Here is a 19,239-nt window from a genome sequence, read left to right as displayed (position 1 = left end):
CCTTCCCAGTCCCCTTAATTCCAGATCCATCACCTCAGTCAATTCTGTGTATTGTTTCCAGAAGATGGCATTTTGGTCACTGGATCAAGCTGCTGCATTTTTCTGATCCCTACAACATAAACTTGACATGTCAGCCTGTTGTCAAGGTCTCCAAAACTGGGTTCCTGCTTTGTGGCCTTACCACCTCTTTCTTGTTTCCAGTTACACTCCTGGTTCTCTGTGCCAGCATTTCTCTATCCTCCAGTGCCTTCACCACCCTTCTCTGCTTATTTTTCAGCTTCTACTTAATTTTCAAAGCTTGACAAGCCCTCCGCAGGCTGTAGCCAGTGCCCTGTGCCTGCTCCCTCTGGAGAGAGGACGGCAGGTTTCCTCAGACTGCACACACAGCTGTCATGTTGTGTCCTAGTATCAGGGAAGGTAGTGGTCTTCCCACCTCAGAAACAGGCAAAAGCTACAAATCCAATGGAATTTCCCCCAGAGAGCGGTTTCTAAACACACACCAACACTGTACAGTCCTGCCTTCCTACAGGTGGGCGGGTACCCTCCTTTGAAATCTGATGGCCTTTTTTCATCCGGTCATTGAAGCCCACTGGTGGTTTTAAAAGACCATCTTTGATGGCCAAGAGGAATCAAATAATGTCCAAAAAATAACAACAATATATGAAGACAAACTAACATGAATAAATAAATAAATAAATAAAATACTAAAAAAAAAAAAAGTGCATCTTTGAGAATGAACTATCAGTGATGGGGTGATGGGTGCATTCTCTCTGGTAAACACAGATCTTTGGGGTATGTGCACGTGCACCCAGACTAATCTCTATAGGAAACCCCGCGGCTATGCTACCTAATGATGAAAAATGGAAATAAGACTCACTTCAATAGACACGGCCCTGTGCTTGGCACTCGCACTGTGGATTTCCTCAATGAACAAGGACTGCATGGCAGAGCCGGTCACCGGCCTCTGTGGGGACTGAAGCGCCAGCGTGGAGGGCATTTCCTGTGTGATGCCGGGAGGGCTGGCGGGGTGGGCACCTGCAGCGCCGTGCTGGGCCTGGTTTGGCAGGGTGGAGGAGAGCTGGGAGGGCTGGATGACCACCGGCGCGCTCTGGGCGTGATGGACCGTCAAGGGCACCACTTCCGACTTCACATCGCCTGGGACGCCTGCGGCGTGGAGGGGCTGGCCTGCCTCCTCCTGGCCCCTCAGGACTTCCGCGGCCGTGGCTTTCTCCATGGCGACATACTGCGCGGCCTGCGCTGCGTCCGTTCCTTTCAGGAGCCCGTCAGTGACGTGTCTGGGAAAAACCATGCAGAGCAGTGTCGACTTGAGCACTGAGCACTGGTGACTTTTTTTTTTTTTTATTTTTTATTATTATTATTTTTTTTATTTTTTTAATTTTTTTTAAGATTTATTTATTTGTACATACAGAACTGGGGTACAGGCCAGAGGCTCAGGGGCGGTGAGAGGCTTCACCAGAGACAGAGTGGGGAGCAGAACAGGCAGATCGACGAAGTACACTGCTGAGGGGAGCAGTGGGCGGGTCAGGAGAGGTCTGCCACGCCATGTGGTCTCCTCCGGGGCAGGCGGGAATCGAACTCATGCGGAAGCGGCTTTAGATTCTCAGTGCAGTGCTTTAACCCGCTGCGCCACCAGGGAGAGCCCGACTTTTTTTTTTTTTTTTTAAAGATTTATTTATTTATGCATATAGAGCTGGGGTACAGGCCAGAGGTGCAGGGGCGGTGAGAGGATTCACCAGAGACAGAGTGGGGAGCAGCGGGTGGGTCAGGAGAGGTCTGCCGAGCCATGTGGGTCACCTCCGGGGCAGTGGGGGATCGAACTCATGCGTAAGTGGATTTAGATTCTCAGTGTTGTGCTTTAACCCGCTGTGCCACCAGGGAGGGCCTGAGCACTGGTGACTTTTCACTGGACTGTCATGGTAGATGCCCCTGCTGTGCCATCCCAAAGACTGGCAAAAAGTTATAGCCAAACTCAGTCTCTAAAATGCAGAGGTACAGTCAGGGCTGAGTGTTTCCATAACAACACATTAGACATTCCACCCCCAGTTATCCCTGGAGCTGCTTGCTGTCTTTTTTGAGGAGATGCCCTGTCTTTCCTTCCCACCAATATTGTTTTGGGCAGACTGACATGATTCTGTCACTCTCGGGCATGATGGCATGAAGTGGTCACATGATTCTAACAATGGCGTCTCCACTGAATCCTGGCTTGGATGTCTCTCCAAAGTGCTCAGTACTAACCTCATAAAGCTTCGTAGGCCCTCCAAACTCTCCAACTTTCATTGCGGAAACCCCAGGAGTGTAGCTTACATTCTAATTTCCTTCTGCTTGCTCTTGTAGTTCTGATGCCATATGACTTCCCCACCCAGACTGACTCAACAGGTCTTTGTGCAAGGTCAACAACTGGGTGAATGCTCACTGTTCTGTTCTCTGGGGCCTTTCAATGATGTTGGGCTGTTGGAAAAACCATGATGCATTTTGACTTCAAAAATAGAAAAAAGTACATCATAAGCTTTCTGACAACCCATGGTGCAGTAGAAAAGACACAGTCTTTGGTGTCTTCAGGCCTGTGTCCGGTTATCAATTCTGTCATGTTCTCGATCTACAATGTTGGGAAGGTTGTGTTTTTGAGCCTGACACTTTTCTATAGAACGTGAGGATGATGATGTCTTTCTTAGGGATAGTTGATATGATTACTGTAAAGTTATATGTAAGACAAAGTTAAACATGGTACTTAATCTGTAACTTTTAACTAGTCCCTCATTCTCTTCTTATTAAAAGGTTTTCTCTCTTTTTGATTTGAAAAGTCACTGCATACTCTGACTCTCCTCTACTATTCACTCCTTTGTTTCTTTTGCTAATTTAACTTTATGTCTACCATGTCTTTACAGTTCTCCCAGGATCTGTTCCCTCCTTTCCCTCTTATTCCACCAAGCCATCACTTCCATATTCAATATTCATACCCTCTCCCGTCCTTCTCTCCAGGCTAGGCAGGGACCCCTTCTCACTCTGGCTTTTGAATTTCAATTCATATTTCCAAGTGCCTAGTGGGACAGCTCTGTCTGGATATCCTTCTAGCACCTCAAAGTCAACACACAACAAACCACTTCAGCATCTTCCCAAGGCCATTGGTGGTTCTGAACTGTGACTGTCAAGGGCTTTATCATCTCTGCTAGGGTATAAGGATGCATGAAATCCTTGGGGTCTGGGTGCATGTCCCCCACTCCCCCAACCCAACTATTCCATGTTGCCAAATATAGCATGCTATACATGGATGGTACTAAGAAAAAATTAATAGTATAAAGGCTTGCGGTGAGCAGCCTGATGGCAGCTAAATTTTTTTATTTTTAAAGTTACATAAGTTTCTTTGTCATTCTCACTGCTGAGTCTTTATGAGATAGAGTCCTATCACATTAGAAACACACAATCCCTGCTTTTTAAAAAGAAATTGCATTCTCTGGTGATAAGACAAATACTGAGCTTTATCACTCTGCTGACTCAAATGTCTTTTAGGGAAGAGACGAGAGAAATGCTGGCAGTGTTACCTTCCAGCTTACTATCTCTTTCCACTTAATAAGGTGGTTTGTGTTAGGCTTTGCAGATGGGATGCCATCTTTAGGTAAGAGCTTAATGAAGAATTCTTTGAACAGATTTTTATCCTTCTGGAACATCATGCTGGCTAGATAAATTTGGTAAAACTATGAGAAAATGTAATTCAGGTACAACTTCTTCCTGTTCTCAGTCAGACGTGGTTTCTTCAGGAGGACACCACTGTTTTACTTCAGGCTTTCCTTGGCATCATAAAACTTATAAAGGTGTTTATACAGTTACTTTGTGGTAATATCATCTCAGAAGGGGCTCTTTTTTGAGGTCATCTCTACTAGAAAAACTGACTTGCATCTATGGTTAATCATTCATTTAAAAGTCAAATGGCACATTGGTTTCTCTTAGAAATCTGATCAAATGATTATAGTGATTAAAAAACTAAAATCTCAGGGAGTGTCATTGTTGGAAGGTTTCGATAGATTGTTTTTTGGTAGCTGTGTTTATTTTCCATGTGAGAGAGGAAGTTTTATAAAGGCAGGGGTACTATTTGTGTCAGTATTATTACATTCTTAACACCCAATATCGAGGCTGGAGCAGAGATAAAATGTCCAGATATTGCTGATAGCCTGACTGTGTGTTCTGAAACAACCAAATCCGGGAGTCAATCTTGGTTCACATCCCAACCATCTCTGCTCTCCTCAAAATCCAATTCTTCCTACAAAGTTGGAAAAATAATCCCTGTCTAGTAGGTTCTGAGCTGAGACCAATGGAGCTAAGACATGTAAAGTTCAGTGCCCTGCCACATAGAAGTGCTTTTCAGTGTGAGCCATTGTTTCCATTGTGTTGAGAAGAAAGACATTCATAACTCAAAGACAGTGTGTGATGGTATAAGACACTGATGAGAGAAGTGTTTTTTGCAACATAAATCCTGTATGTGTATATGTCAGTATGTTTTACATGGTATGGAGTTCTGGCATTTTCTTTGCAGTGAAAGTCATGGGTGAGTCAGTGATTTCTTTCAGTCTTTCCTCTACACTGGTCCTCTTTGATGGATAGGTAATAGCACCTGGCTTGTGCCACTCAAGGGCTTTCATTTTCCCTTTCTAGATGGAATTAACAATTTCTTGGATACTCTTTCAGTAAATCATTCATGATGGGCTTTATTTCTACTAACTAAAGTCATCTGTGCTCCTAAAGGGGACAATTAAAATACATTCTGATCAACTCTTCAACTTCAAAAACATATTTAAAAGAACCACCTTCAAATAATTCTTAAAATGTGCAGCCTGGGCCTTCCCTGTGGCGCAGCGGGTTAAAGCACAGCACTAAGAAGCTTAAGCCAATTCTGCATGAATTCGATCCCTGCCTGCCCTGGAGGTGACCACATGGCGTGGCAGACCTCTCCTGACCTGCCTGCTGTTCCCCTCAGCAGTGTACTGAGTCGATCTGCCTGTTCTGCTCCCCACTCTGTCTCTGGTAAAGACTCTCACCGCCCCTGAGCCTCTGGCCTGTACCCCAGTTCTGTATGAATAAATAAATAAATCTTTAAAAAAAAATATGCAGCCTGGAGTCCAGACACCGCACCCTCAATGTTCCCACTAGCTGGCCCCCCACGCTGCAAGCCCCCGAGAGGCCCAGTTACCTCCGCAGCGTGGTCAGGGTGTCCGTCATGCCCCGCACTCTCTGTAAGAGGCTGTCCAGCCGGTGCGGTTCCTCCTTCAGGAAGCGTACGGCCTCCACTTCAATGCGCAGGATGGCCCGCATCTTGTTTTGTAAGGTTGGAAATTCTCCTGCAGGCCAAAAGCAGCTGGTGAGTTGTTGGAGAACAAGCCAGAAGAGCAAGCCCCCCGCCCCCACCGCCATGGACCTGGGCATCCTGTGTGTGTTTCGGGATAGATCTGCTGTCTCTTTGTCTGAGCTTTATGGCACAGCACACATAAGAGCCCAGGAAAGAGAAGCCGTGATTAGCAACATGTAGTTCTAAATCAACAAGCATCCAGCTCTAAGAAGACAGGCTTGTTTGCCTGTTTTGTTCAGTTATGTATCCCAAGTGCCTAGAACAGTGCCGGGCACAAGGTGTTTGATGAATGCTTGCTTGCATGAATGAATGAGTGAGTGAGTGAGTGAGTGAATGGATGAAGGACTCCGCTACCTGACAAACTTTTAAACACCCCAGGGGACACACTTCAGACGTCTCCCTTCCAGGAGGAAGCTCACCTTTCAGGGTAGCTACCGCCTCTCCCACTTGCCTCAGGAGAAAAGCCCCATCTTCCACATCTTTTAGGGTAACCACCCGGCCAGCTGATGCAGAGTCTTTCTTCAAATCTTCAACAAAGTCTTCCAGTTCACTGCAGGGGGTTTGGAGGGGAAGCAGACCAGAGACAGGAGTGAACACCGAGGTCCTCAGAGGGACAGTGCGGTATTCTCCTCCCACGCACCGTGTCTCCCTCCCTCCCTGGCCTTCTGTTTAGATGGTGGGCGTGTATCTTAGAAGAGTAGCTTGGTTTGTCTGAAAGCATTTTGCTGAGCTATCAGGCAGGTGCAAGGAAGTTTCCCCAGCGCCCGATCGCGTGCAGGCCCCAGTTAGCGGCTTCCGACAAAGGACGGGCTCCTTGTTTCAGGGAGTAAGGGAGCAACAGTGCGCAGGTGATGGGGAGGAGGGAGGGGGAGAAGAGAGGAAAGGAGAGAGGGAAAGGAACAAAGAGAACACAGAGAATAGAGAGCACAGTCCACGCTGTGGTACAGCAAAATCAGCAGCCCACCTTTGGCTTGTCAGAGTCCTCAGCCTCGGCCCTGGTCACTTTGGACAGATAACTCCTCATGGTGGTTTGTCCATGGTGCTGGAGGATGCTTAGCAGCACCCTACGGGCTGGGGATGTTTACTAGATGCTGGCCCTCCGCCCTTCCCCCAACTTTTGACAAACAAGAACGTCTCTACGATTGTTAAATGTCACTTGGGGAGAGTAACTGTCCCATCAATAAGGATAGACTTTCTTCTGCAAGCTACAATAGAAAAGTGATGACTCCAGCCCTGATTCTGGGGAGTGTGTGGGTGTACACCTCAGGGCATGCTCAGTTCTAAGAGAGCGAAACTCAGGCTTTCTGCTTCAACAAACAAACAAACAAACAAACAAACAAACAAACAAACAAACAAACAAACAAACAGTGACATCCTGTCTCTTATCAATTAATAACGTCATCCTAACCTACCTTTCTGTGTCTCTTTAGTACCTGTAAATCTGACAGCAGAAAACTCTTGACTTGGAAAAAAAAATCTTTGAGAAATAAAAAAAATCCCTTGGTGGCAGGAAACAACTATTCAGACAGAGGAGCAGAAGCGAAGGCAGACAGTGTCTGATCAAGGATGGCCAGGGAGCCCCTGCCCCAGAGGTGAGCCATGGGATTCAGGCAGGAGGTCACGTTCAACAAGGCAAATCTGCTTTTATCTGCCTCCAAGAAGTGGAGAGGTGTTTTCTTTGGTGATGCTTTCAATTCTCCCACAGAAAAAGGACCAATTTGTTTATCTCTCTTTCACATGAGATGATGCAATTTGAGGAAAAGGGAAAGCTGCATTCACTTTGTTTGCAACTGTCCACATTTGCAAACATGGAAAGGAGCCCAGTGTTTTGTAAACACACTCACAGGAAAACACAGAGCTCCAATCCCCAGGTGCGAGAAGGCAACCATCACCCAGGCAAGCTCGGAATATGGAACCTTTGTGCGGAAAGTTTTTGCATTCATCACCATATTATTGCAATGTGTAGAACGGGCACAGTGTCTGGTCTTTTCAAGCTTGATGGGAAGAGAGAAGACTCGTGGCTCCATCAACAACCCACAAGACTGCCAGGGAGTTGTCACCACCCAGTCTGCCTATAACTTAATCTCTTCTACCCAGTACACCACTTGGATTTCATAACCTTTGCATAGGAGACTCCTCAAGTCACAGCTTTCCCTGCCAATCACCAAACAGACACAAATGCGTCGCTATGTGACATTATGCAACAAAGTCATTCTCCTCCTGTCTACCATATCTTATAGATAAAGCAAACATACACAGATAATTGGCTCATTTAAAATGCAAATCAGACCACGGAGCTAAAGTAAATGCTGAAATTAAAATTTCTTATTATAGTAATAAATATGGCCTTTGAATGTGAGCTCTGTTCAAATGAATGTTAGATATCCCCAGATGCTACTGTTTATAGGTACATCCACTCTATTTTTTGGAGTTGCAATTCATTCTACTTTGGCTGTATAGAAGCATGGATTTGTTGAAATAAATTTCATCTGACCATTATTAGAAACCCAAGACGTTACCTTGATCCAATTTCTCCCCATAGTTCTAGACCCAAATTTCACCTCTACCATTTGAATGGCTCACCAGCAACTTAACCCTACATGATTCTCAAGGGAATATCCCAGGTAGACGTGGGTTTGTGAGTGTGAGAATCTGGGGCAGAGGAGGCGAAAGGGAGGGGAAGGGAGTGTGGGGAAGGAGAGAGGTAGTCATTTTTCTAATGTTCTGCAAATGAAATTTCCAGCTGCCTGCTATTATAACCCTCTTCTGCAGCCATTGAACCATCCAATTAGTTTATTTTTTTTGATTTCCTTTTCTATTTCTGTGCATCTTGCTGGATTCAGACCTTATTGACATTGTCTAAACTGTTATCGTCACTTCCGAAGTCATTTCCCTGAACTCAATCCACTTACATCTGATCCCCTCCAGGACTGTGTAAGTGTAGCTCTGACTTTGCAACTTCCTTGACCAAAAAAATTTAGTGGCCTCATCAGACTGGCCAGTAATTCAAATGTGTAGATGCTTTGGAATCTCCTTTGCAATTTGGCAAAATACACATTCCCAAATTCTAAATTTCCAGAGAAATTCTTGATCTGGGGTTGGGACCTAGGGATTATCATGAACAGGCAGAAATCCAGATTCTGCTCTAGGATCTTCTAATCTCAATAAGCACAAGCTGGCAGGCAGGGTTTACGTGTAGTATGAGAACAGGGCAGGCACCATGCAGACAGGAATGGTGCAACCCAGGCTGAGACAAAACTAGCTCCACCTCCTGGACACCACCAACTCTCCAAGGATATAGCTTTCAGATTCTGACACTTGTGGGTTTACCGGGCTCAGTTTCCTGGGAGACCCCAACCCACCCCAGTGCCCTCTAACTTCCACTGATGAAATCCTTCTTGTCCTCCAAGACATCTCAGTTCAAATGAACATAACACTTGTGAGAATGGGCCCCCTCACGGCACTGTGTTTAGAGGAAGAGTCACTAACTTCAGCTTACTGCTGATCTCGGGGGCCAGACGCAATCTCTCCTCTATACATCACCTGCTCTGTGTTATGTGCACTCGTCTGTTCTCCTTTGCCAGACTGAGGTTCCTGGGGGAGCCCTGTGTGTATCTTATTCACATGGCCCCTCCTACAAAGCCCATCAGAGATGGTCTAGCACAGAGATTAACATGCCTTTTCTAGGCCAGAAGCAAAAAATATTTCAGCTAATCAATAAAAGTAATTTTTAAAGAACATTTAGTTCTGCATAATTTAATTGGAACATTTAGAAAATTATTAAAAGGACATATTTTAAAGAGGTCGTCCAGAAGAAACTTCTTTAGAAAATTGGACTGACAAAAATATTAATTAACTATAAATGTGTGCACTAAAAATTAGAAATATTTTGAGATGCCCATGAATAGTGGTCAAATTTGATTTTTTAAGGAAAATATTAACTCAAATTGCTTCTTCCCCCTAAGACTGCTACTGAAGGGGCAGTCTGATGTTAATCAGACGCGGTGGGTGGCCATTTGAGGTGATGTAAACTACAGCTCAAATGTCAAATTGAAACAGAACCCAATATTTTCCATCACACAGACTTCTGAAATCTGGTCATTCAAAAAACCTGAAAGTCGCTCCCCCAAAACTGTAATTGGGGGATTTAAGCTTTCCAAGAGGAAGGAGAATTACCAACACCAGAAAAACCCACAAAAATTACTCTGCTTGATACGAATGGCAGAAACCCTTCCACGATACATCTTGGTTGTGTAACCAAACATGTTAATATGAGAGATGCTCCCGCCCTAGTCACGAGGGAGTGATAAAATCCAGCTGTTTCAACAGCAGGACTGAGAGGCCGCTTCCACTAAGAACCGCACATGTGACCGTGGCGTCCACCAACGTGGCTTTCATTCCGGCATCAGCGATACTTTACATTTAATTCTTTCGCTATTTAATCACGGTTGAGTAATAGGAAAAATATTTTACTGCTGTTATTTTGGCTATTAGTTTGAACATGAGATGAAGTCCTGGCTGCCCACTGATCACTGGGTTTTCCCATTGCTCCTTTATGTGATGATGAACCTCCAAAAGTGTAGGGTGCTCTGGCTTTTACACAGATTGGCTTAGTCTCCTGGAGACTGCTGAACTTTTGGGCCTGGACAGACAGCTCTCAGTGTCCACCTGCAGAACTCCCACCTGTGCACAGGAGGAGCCAAGGAGGAGGGCAGGAGAGGGCAGCATTTAGGGAGAACACCCCACTGGCAAGGGCGGTTTCCTTCCAGTTAAACTGTGGGCCTGCAGCAAGTCGCCTACACTCACCACAGCTTCTTGACGATCCTCTCCTCTTCGTGCAGGTACTTCTGTCTCTCTTGCTCCACCAGAACACGCTGTCGCTGCACCGGATCCTCCAGTCTCTTCATCGTTTCAATCACTTTGCTACTGATTTCCAGCTCAGCCTTCTTCATCATTGCCCTCAGCAGCTCCTGGTTCTGCAGCTGTGGAACAAAAGAAATCAACCTCAATCGGCTCGGCCTGGCTGACATCAGGGCGCCTGAATGCCTGGCGGCCTTTGGCAGCGGGTTTGGATAAATAGCCCCACAGCTGAATCTTTCTTTCTTTCAACAAGAAAAGGAAGGGAGGCAAGATTGTATATAATATTCCTTCTTCAGCCAACATCACAGTCACTGCAGTCAACTGACACTCAGGCTTTCTGTCTAGCTCAAAAAAAAAATTAGTATCCTTTCTTCATTCTGTTCAGTGTTTCAGGGACAATGGACATCACTCTCATTGGTGGAACTTTGTGGGGGCAGCTAAGAGCATAGTTTTGGAGCCAAACAAACTTTGGGTCATAACCTCTGCCCTCTCCCAGGTAACAGTGGGGCCTGGGACTCACTGGTAGGACTCTGTTAGTCCCCACTAACAGTTATCTTTGAACGAGAGGATTCACTCTTCTTGGCAGGGGTATTCTGAGGAATAAATGAAATATACTTGGCATGGAGTAGGTCCTCAACAAAGGTTCATCTGGCTGTGGACTATTTCAGTGTATCAGTTAGAGAGACCATGTTCCTCTTGTTTATACAAATATCATGTAATCACAGACCATTAAACTACAGTACTGCTTGTTGCTGGTGGCAAAGATAATGATTCCAGATAAGCCCAAGACTCTTGGCAACTTAGAAATTTTCCAGGATACTATGTAGGTTACTTGCATAGATAAGACCAGTTTCCTTAAAATTTCCATAGAACTCCAGAGCACTCTTGTTTCTCACCCCAGAGAGTAGAGGATGTGATTTTGTAACTAGTCTTCACCATAATCTAGTCAGACACTTGAGTCCTGTTTCCAAGGTGATGAGTGTGTCCCTGGGGAAGGACAATTTTCTGCCAGCACATTTAAGTTAATTCATTCAAGTAGCTTCAAAGACAGTAACTATTTTATACCTAAGTGTTCCCTGAAATTTCACAGCAATCTTACTATTGCCTGCTCTACAACCTCAGCAGAACGCTAACATCCTGTTATCTGTTGAGGAGAAACAACATCTGACCTTGTCACCACCAGCTGGACACCTCTTCATGTCTCCCATTGTTCTGAATAAAGATACAACAATTCGATTGGAGCCTCAGACTTACCATCAAGTTCAAACAACAGCACGTGCTGCGGTTAACTGTCTACACAGAGAGAGAACTGCCTAGGTTCCATTTCCAGTTTTCCCCACAAGATAGTGAGCCAACAATTGGTCTCCCGGGTCTGTCCAAAGCAGCATATCACATCCCACAGGCTAATAATGGAAATTCAGCAAGGTGACCCAGCGCTTACATAGAGCCTGGAACAAGCTAGCTCCTAGAACACATTATCAGGGAGTATGATCTGGGCGTGGGGCCTGCAGTACTGTCTGGGAGGGAACCAAAGAAAAATGAGCCACTTTTTTTTTTTTTAAATCAGGGTTAATTCTTCTGTGACTCATGGTCATGCTCTCTTGCTGCTTTTATTGCTAATGCCTTTTTGTGGTCAGTATGTTGCTGAAAGGTGTCACCTATGGAGACAATGAATAGCGCTTGACTCCTCTCCCCTGCCACCCCTCTATTCTCTCTGCAGCTACGATTCTGAACACAAGGTGGCACAAGGCGGTGGGAGCCCTTACTAACTTGCCAGCTCCCTGCACTGCAGTCAGTGTCTGCTCCGGACATGAACTCACTGTCTGTTCCCACTGGCTGAGCTTCTTCCTGCCACAGGGACTTTGCACCTGCTGTTCCTGCCACATGGTTAATTTCTGCCTTCAGGACAGAGTATAGGATGAATACAGGGTGAATGCACAAATTGAATTAAAGCTGTAATGTTGATAATAACAGACAACTGAGGATCCCATAATGTCACTATGCTGTGAGTGACAGGCGCACCCTCAGCCCTCTGCACTTTTTGTCCAAATCTCACAGACAAGCTCCAATAAAGCCAACAGTATTCAATGGACAGCAGTAACTTTTTGTCCAACTCTCACAGACAAGCTCCAATAAAGCCAACAGTATTCAGTGGACAGCAGTAACTATGGTGACCAAGGTGGAAATTATAGCCGGAATATTTTACACTTTGAAATCTGAGAGACTGGAAAAGCGAAATCCCAAGAAAGCGACTGGTTATGAGTCACTAGGTAATTGTAGCACAGAATCAAAATGAGAAGTAAGTCTTTTGAGTTAGGCTTAGTCATTTGATAACCACTGCAAACTGCCCCTCTAGCCAGGCAGAGGCAAGTTTGTTTGGTTCTCAATCAAGCAATTTCTAGCCCAGAATAGGTAGCCAACACATACTTCACCAGTGAATCAAGTTCAATGCATTGTTTCTGAAGACCAGGGACACAGCCAAGGAGCACAACTGCACATAATATTCAAGGTATTCAAACAGTAACACGGTTGAGTGGCATTCAAATTAACCACTCAGAACTCCACGCTGTCTGATCCTTCCACCCAGAAATAGGGGCTGGAGGGATTAAAGGGAGAATTTCCCACTGTACACTGGCTGGCACATGGGCACCAACTGAGTTAATCATGAAGGACACACAAGCGCCTGGGTTCTCTGGCCACTGCTCTCTACTCCCACCTCCAGCAACTGGCCGCCTTGTCTCATCATCCTAGCACCCACTGCTGAAGGAAGAATGTGGGCCAATATCTGTCCCCTAATGCTTCAAATAAATGAGACATCAGCAGTTCAAGTCATTAAGTTTATTTTGTTTCTCCTAATATTTTTCTCTTTTCCTCTTAATCACTAAGTTTCAATTCATTTTCATCCTTTTCGTCTTTTAAAAAGATTTATTTTTATTTATTTATGCATACAAGAACTGGGGTGTAGGCTAGAGATGTGGGAGATAGGAGATTCACCAGAGACAAAGTGGGGAGAAAAACCAGTGGATCTACTGAAATACACTGCTGAGGGGAGCAGTGGGAAAAAGAGGAGAGGTCTGCTGTGGGTCACCTTCTGTGGATAGCTTGTGTTCCTTTGAGGCTTGTTTTAAAGTTTCTTACAGTGGCATTTACTCTAGAGCTAGTCTAGAGCATGGCTCTTTACTAATCTCTATTGAATTCCCCAGGTGACCAATAAAGTTTCTTTCTTTTGCTTGTCCAAATATGGACATCTATCTCCCAACCCTGTGTGAGCTCTGACAAGGTTTTAGCTTTTAGCCTTTTACTTTTTGCCTGGTCTTTTACCCTATACAATAGTTCTCTCTTCTTATTTGGTATTTCATCCCACAAGTTGTAGCTGCTTTATTTCCTTACACTTTGATCTTATCTCCTCAACTTAGTGAGGCTGCCAATGGTCTGTTTTCTGCAACATGATCTGAAAATGCCCCCAGGCAGGGAGCAAAGTCAACTGTAGCTTCAGCTGTTTTCTTTCCACTCCTCTAAAGCACATAATCCTGTGCTGTACATTGTCTGCAGTCCAATGTGTGGGAATAGCTGTTTCATACATTGGTTTCTCAGTTTTCTAGATGGTCAAAAGTGGGATGGCAAATACAACTGCAATGATTTCCTCATCATTAAGTATAAATTTATTGAAAATGCCATGCCTTGATATTTTTATTAAAATACTTTGACAGAAATAATGCTTTTGATCATAAAAAATTTAATTGGACCATACTATTCATATCATTTTCATCAAAACACTAGAAAACTGCCTACATCTAATTTTAGCCATCTCAGAATGGACAGGTAGTTCACATCCTCAATTTTGACTTCCTAGGTAAGACTTTAAAACATATATCTTGTCAGCAGCGCCTGGTGTAACTAAAGATCTTGCTGTCTATTGGTGACAGTGAACAGTGGCTGTACCACACATTTATGGAAATACCAGGAAATTTTGTGACAACAGCCAGACTCCAGAATGGCTCTGGACTATGAGGTATGTCCACAGGTTGTAGGAAACAGGTGAAGGATGCCTGATTCAACTGCATGTCACCTGGCAGACGTTGCTCCATTTAGACAGCATCTGTGAGAAGGTCAAACTTGGGCTTGGTGCACTGTATGTCATCTGTCAGCCCCCATAATGGTTCCATTTAATATTTCTAGTTGGTGGGAGAAAAAGGTCTGTCTGCTCAGCATGGTTCAAGCTCCAATGTGTTTTTTTCAAGGACACACTCCCATGACAATTATCTTGGACGTCTGAAGACTGGCATATTTCTAGAAGGCACATCTTCTATAACTTAAAATAACTGTATTGCATTATATCATTTCAAACACAAGGGCTCTGTGTTTTGCTGTTTCTGTTTTTAATGTTGATGTTTTCCTTCCTCCCTCTGTTAGGAAGACACAATAAATTCTCGGTAATATTAAAAATGGAAAATTAGGCCCTCCCTGGTGGCACAGTAGGTTAAAGCACAGCACTGAGAATCTAAAGCTGCTTCAGCATGAGTTCGATTCCCGCCTGCCCCGGAGGTGGCCACATGGCCCGGCAGACCTCTCCTGACCCGCCCGCTGCTCCCCTCAGCAGTGTACTTCATAGATCTGCCTGTTCTGCTCCCCACTCTGTCTCTGGTGAAGCCTCTCACCGTCCCTGCACCTCTGGCCTGTACCCCAGTTCTGTATGCACAAATAAATAAATCTTAAAAAAGAAAGAAAATTAAGTTCAGAATAACCCAAGTTTTTATTTATAGGAGGCAGAACAAGGAAATATTCAATAGGAACAAAGACAAAAGTTGCATGAATTGTAGAAGTGGCTTGTTATCCTTTTTTTTTTTTTTTTTTAGGTCAAGTTTCATTGGACCACAGAAGTTATACCATTACTTTCAGAAACTTTTCTCTTCCCCTAGGGAAGGGGAAAAAATAGTCACTTCTGTGGATATGGGATTATTTTATTTGAAATTCAAACACTGGCACTTGAAAAAAAAAGTATATCTTATTTTTAGAAAAAGGAGGTGTTTTGTGAATTACAAAAGGTAAAAAGGTAATTATTTTTTGAAGGAAAAATTCTAGTACAACACCTTCACCTGCTCCCTTTTCCAGTGTTACCAGCCAATTGTAGACACAGCTGTCACCCAGGTACAAATTCCTATTGCCCTTGTATCTGTCTAAGTAGAGAAGGCATCTAAGTGGTGCCTGGGAAGGAGCTGAATTGTCTGAAGCTGGGGCTTTTAAAAAAATTTAAATATTTATTTATGCATACAGAGCTGGGGTACAGGCCAGAGATGCAGGGGCGGTGAGAGGATTCACCAGAGACAGAGTGGGGAGCAGAACAGGTCGACTGAGGAAGTACACTGTTGAGGGGAGCAGCGGGCGGGTCAGGAGAGGTCTGCCACACCATGTGGGTCACCTCTGGGGCAGATGGGGATCGAACTCATGTGGAAGCGGCTTTAGCTTCTTAGTGCAGTGCTTTAACCCGCTGCACTACCGGGGAGTGCCCTGAGGCTGGGGCATTAAGGTCACTTAGTATGTCTCTCACTTACAAGGCATCATAGTTTTAGTACCAAACCTGTTGCTTGTTTCTCCTTTACACTTTGTGATTGATGACTGAGATCTCAGCATTTTTAAAGAGGCATCTCAATAGATGGAGCATTCATATTGCCTGAGATCAGCTTCCCCCAACATTCCAGAATCACCTGTGTCTGGCCTCTGGACCACATCAAAGAAATGAGACTCTAGCAGTGGTTCTCAAGTGCCAATGATTTTGTTAAAGGTCTTCGGTGGTTCTAGAGGGCAGAATTATCAGTCCTTCTCCTGGACTGATAATTCATGTGAAGTGGGAGAGCAGGGAATCACATGAACAGAACTGAATCATTTTCTTGATCATCTTCTTTTGCTCTTTTTGCCCAATTTAAATCTACCCACCCCACTGTGTCTGCATCAAATTTCCATTCCTGAGAATCATCAATCAATTCTGAAAATGAAATGCTCAAATAGGATATGCTTTACAGTCTAGGGGTTTCCAGTGATTTAATTATCTAATTACTGGAGCTGGCTGCCAAACACAAAAAAAATTCACTCAGTTTCACTACTTTATAGCACAGTTCAAAGAACATTTGAATTTCTAATTCAATTTTGTTCTTTGAGACTATTCTACAGAGTTTCATATCTCTCATAATGATAGCTCCATTATTTGGCTGGTAATCACTTTGGGGGTTGCACTTCCATTCTGGTGTATAGTACATATACAGGTATCACTTAATTATTCTAAACAGCACTTTGTCTTAAATAGACTCTGACAGAAAAGAGAGGGGCCTGGCGAAGAGCTGTCTGGGACATAGGCTATATCAGAGAGGCAGAAATAGCAGCAGCCAGGTGAGAAAACAAAGAGCTTATCTCTCCCTGTAGCAGATCTTCAGAATTGAGCATATTTCTCCCCACCCCCCACTTTATTCATTTGCCCTTTGTTAATGCAATTATATAATTTTGGATTATAATTTCACACCTTCTTAAGTGCCCCTCCTTCACTCACCTTCCACCAAAGCCCCAGTGAATGACCCTGACTTCTGAACTCAAGAGCACTGCAAGAATAGCTGTAAATTTGTGGGTCTGAGCAATTGTGGGCAATAAAGGAAATTTCGTGGTTAAAACAGCAATCCCAGACCTTGACGGAAGGACTTTTTATTTGAGAAACTACAGTTCTACCCTGAATCACCACAATTCAAAGGTTGAAGGAGTGGCGGTAAGCTGTAGGAGACGTTTCCCAGACAGCAGGAGAGTAATGCCAGCCAGTCCCAGCTGAGTTACCACCACAAACATTAATGTGGGGAGCTCAAATTTGTCACATTTCAGGGGAAGCATGAGGCATGACTTTTATGCTACCGCAGTGCCACACCTGTACCCCAAACTAACAAATGCACACTTCTGAAAGCAGGAGGGCTGCCACAAACGACAGACCTCAGAATTTTATTCTTGGAAGCATCCAACGAAGAGCGCACATTTCAAGTGGCCAGTAGGTGGCGCTACAAGGCAGGAGCATGCAAAGCACCAAATATTTGGTTTTTACTTACCAATATTTAAAAACACAGATATTTCCTATAAAACTAGTATTTGCAGAATCTCTTGAAATGCTCAAGCATCTAGAAACACTGCACTCTATTGCTACCAGGTGAAGAGCTATCTGGAACTGAGTGCTGACTGTCCTTTAGAGTAAACAACTCTCCACCTGGCCTCCTCCACCTCACCTGTTAGGTTCTCTCTGGAAAATGCGGGCATTTGACTTCCTCACCCCTCTACACACTGTAACTGGAGCCCTGTCCCTGTAGGAGCGCACCTGCTCAGGAGGCTACACCCACTGGCTGCTGAGGATGCCACACCTAAGCGTTGCTCACTGGTGGGTGGGATGCTCTGGAAGCAGGCAGGATATGCCTACTGGTTCAGTCTACGCCAACATTCCATTTTCAAAGTCCAACCTACTACCGAAGACAATGCATGAAGCAGCCACATGATTTTATAAAGAAATAGTCTATTTCCTTATTGCCCAGAACCAGGAGATATATGATTCTGCTTGCTCAGATTTATGGGACTTCTTTGCCAAGATTTCTGACATGAAAAGTCACCTTTCCTTCCCATATACTTCATACATTCCTTCACAATAGAGAAGAGGAAGGAAAATAATATGCAACATTATTTCTAATTATTTGGAATAACTTGGAAATAACATGGAATATACACGAGCCATATAAGACACAAGTGTTTTTCTCAATGCATCATCCATGACGACTTCTTTTCCTTATGGATTCTTCTCCTAGTCTAACTCATATTTCTAAATACATCACACATTTCCTTGTTAAAAAAGAACAAACACAGCTGACTGTCACACCTTTGTGCCACTTCCAGGGGAGGAGCAGGAAGCTGAAAGACCGTATCCACAGGAAGTGTTAACGGGCTGCTAGAATGCTCTACAGGACTCCTCTTTCAGCTCCACCCCCCCCCCAAAAAAAAACATGTTTAGTGGGTGCTCATGTGTGAAAGCATTCACAACTCAAACAAGAGTCTGTAGATCCACCGAGCTGCCCTGGAAGGCTGCCGAGGCCTGGCGGATGAATATGAGCGAGGAAGCCACATCTACTGGGTCCTGCGCTCCGGCAGAGTCGGCACCTAGAAAACGGCTGGTGGAAGTGCCATGGGCTAGGCATGACCATGGGCTAGGCATGACCATGGGCTAGGCATGACCATGGGCTAGGCATGACCATGGGCTCGGCGTGTGGGAGGAGGCGGAGGAGGAGGGGAGGCGCTGACCGCTGTACGGAGCACGGTTTTACCTGGAGCTGTCGCATCTGCTGGAGCTGGAGCCTGAGTTCGGCCACACTGTGCCGCATGTGGAGCAAGCTGGCGTGGACAGCGGGGGTGCCCACAGACAGGGACTGGCTGGGGGGTCCCAGGGGCTCCAGGGCGCTGAGAGTCTTCCCGCCAGAAATGTGGGGCATCCCTATGAGAACAGAGTAACAGAGTCTAAGAACGCCAGACGACGGAGTGTAAGCTGTAAGTCCCATGTGAATTAGTAACTCTAAAACTGCTCACTGCCTTCCTTAGGATACAAGTTTTTGAATTATGTGGGTTCTCTAAATGGCCAGGGTAAGGAGTTAGGTTTAATTAAAGAGTGGAACATTCCTGCAATGCTATAGTATGCAGTCTGCAGTGTTATAGTATAGTATAGTATGGTATAGTATGGTACATATAGTATGGTATGGTATATATGGTATGATATAATATGGTAAGGTATAGTATAGTATATATAGTACGGTAATGGTATAGTATGGTATATATGGTATTATATGGTATGGTATGGTATAGTATGGTATGATATAATATGGTAAGGTATAGTATAGTATATATAGTACGGTAATGGTATAGTATGGTATATATGGTATTATATGGTATGGTATGGTATAGTATGGTATATATGGTATGATATAATATGGTATGGTATAGTATAGTATGGTATAGTA

General features: G+C 44.5%; 1 protein-coding gene across 6 annotated transcripts in view; it reads right to left on the bottom strand.

Annotated features, from left to right (window-relative positions):
* The window catches only part of KIAA1217 (KIAA1217 ortholog), a 396,114-nt gene that overhangs the window by 18,648 nt on the left and 358,227 nt on the right, over positions 1-19,239 (bottom strand). For all 6 annotated transcript variants that reach the window (XM_012731298.1, XM_012731297.1, XM_012731301.1 and 3 more), the window contains 5 exons: positions 18,553-18,719; positions 10,166-10,341; positions 5,779-5,909; positions 5,204-5,351; positions 878-1,295 (listed from right to left, as the gene is read on the bottom strand). In XM_012731298.1, the coding sequence (XP_012586752.1) occupies positions 878-1,295; positions 5,204-5,351; positions 5,779-5,909; positions 10,166-10,341; positions 18,553-18,719 (1,040 nt within the window). The remainder of the gene's footprint in view (positions 1-877; positions 1,296-5,203; positions 5,352-5,778; positions 5,910-10,165; positions 10,342-18,552; positions 18,720-19,239) is intronic.

This window comes from Condylura cristata, unplaced genomic scaffold (genome assembly GCF_000260355.1).
Source record: "Condylura cristata isolate star-nosed mole 26May11 unplaced genomic scaffold, ConCri1.0 scaffold00030, whole genome shotgun sequence".
Lineage (NCBI taxonomy): Eukaryota > Metazoa > Chordata > Mammalia > Eulipotyphla > Talpidae > Condylura > Condylura cristata.
Note: the sequence above shows the minus strand (reverse complement) of the source record. Positions and strands in the feature narration are given on the sequence as shown.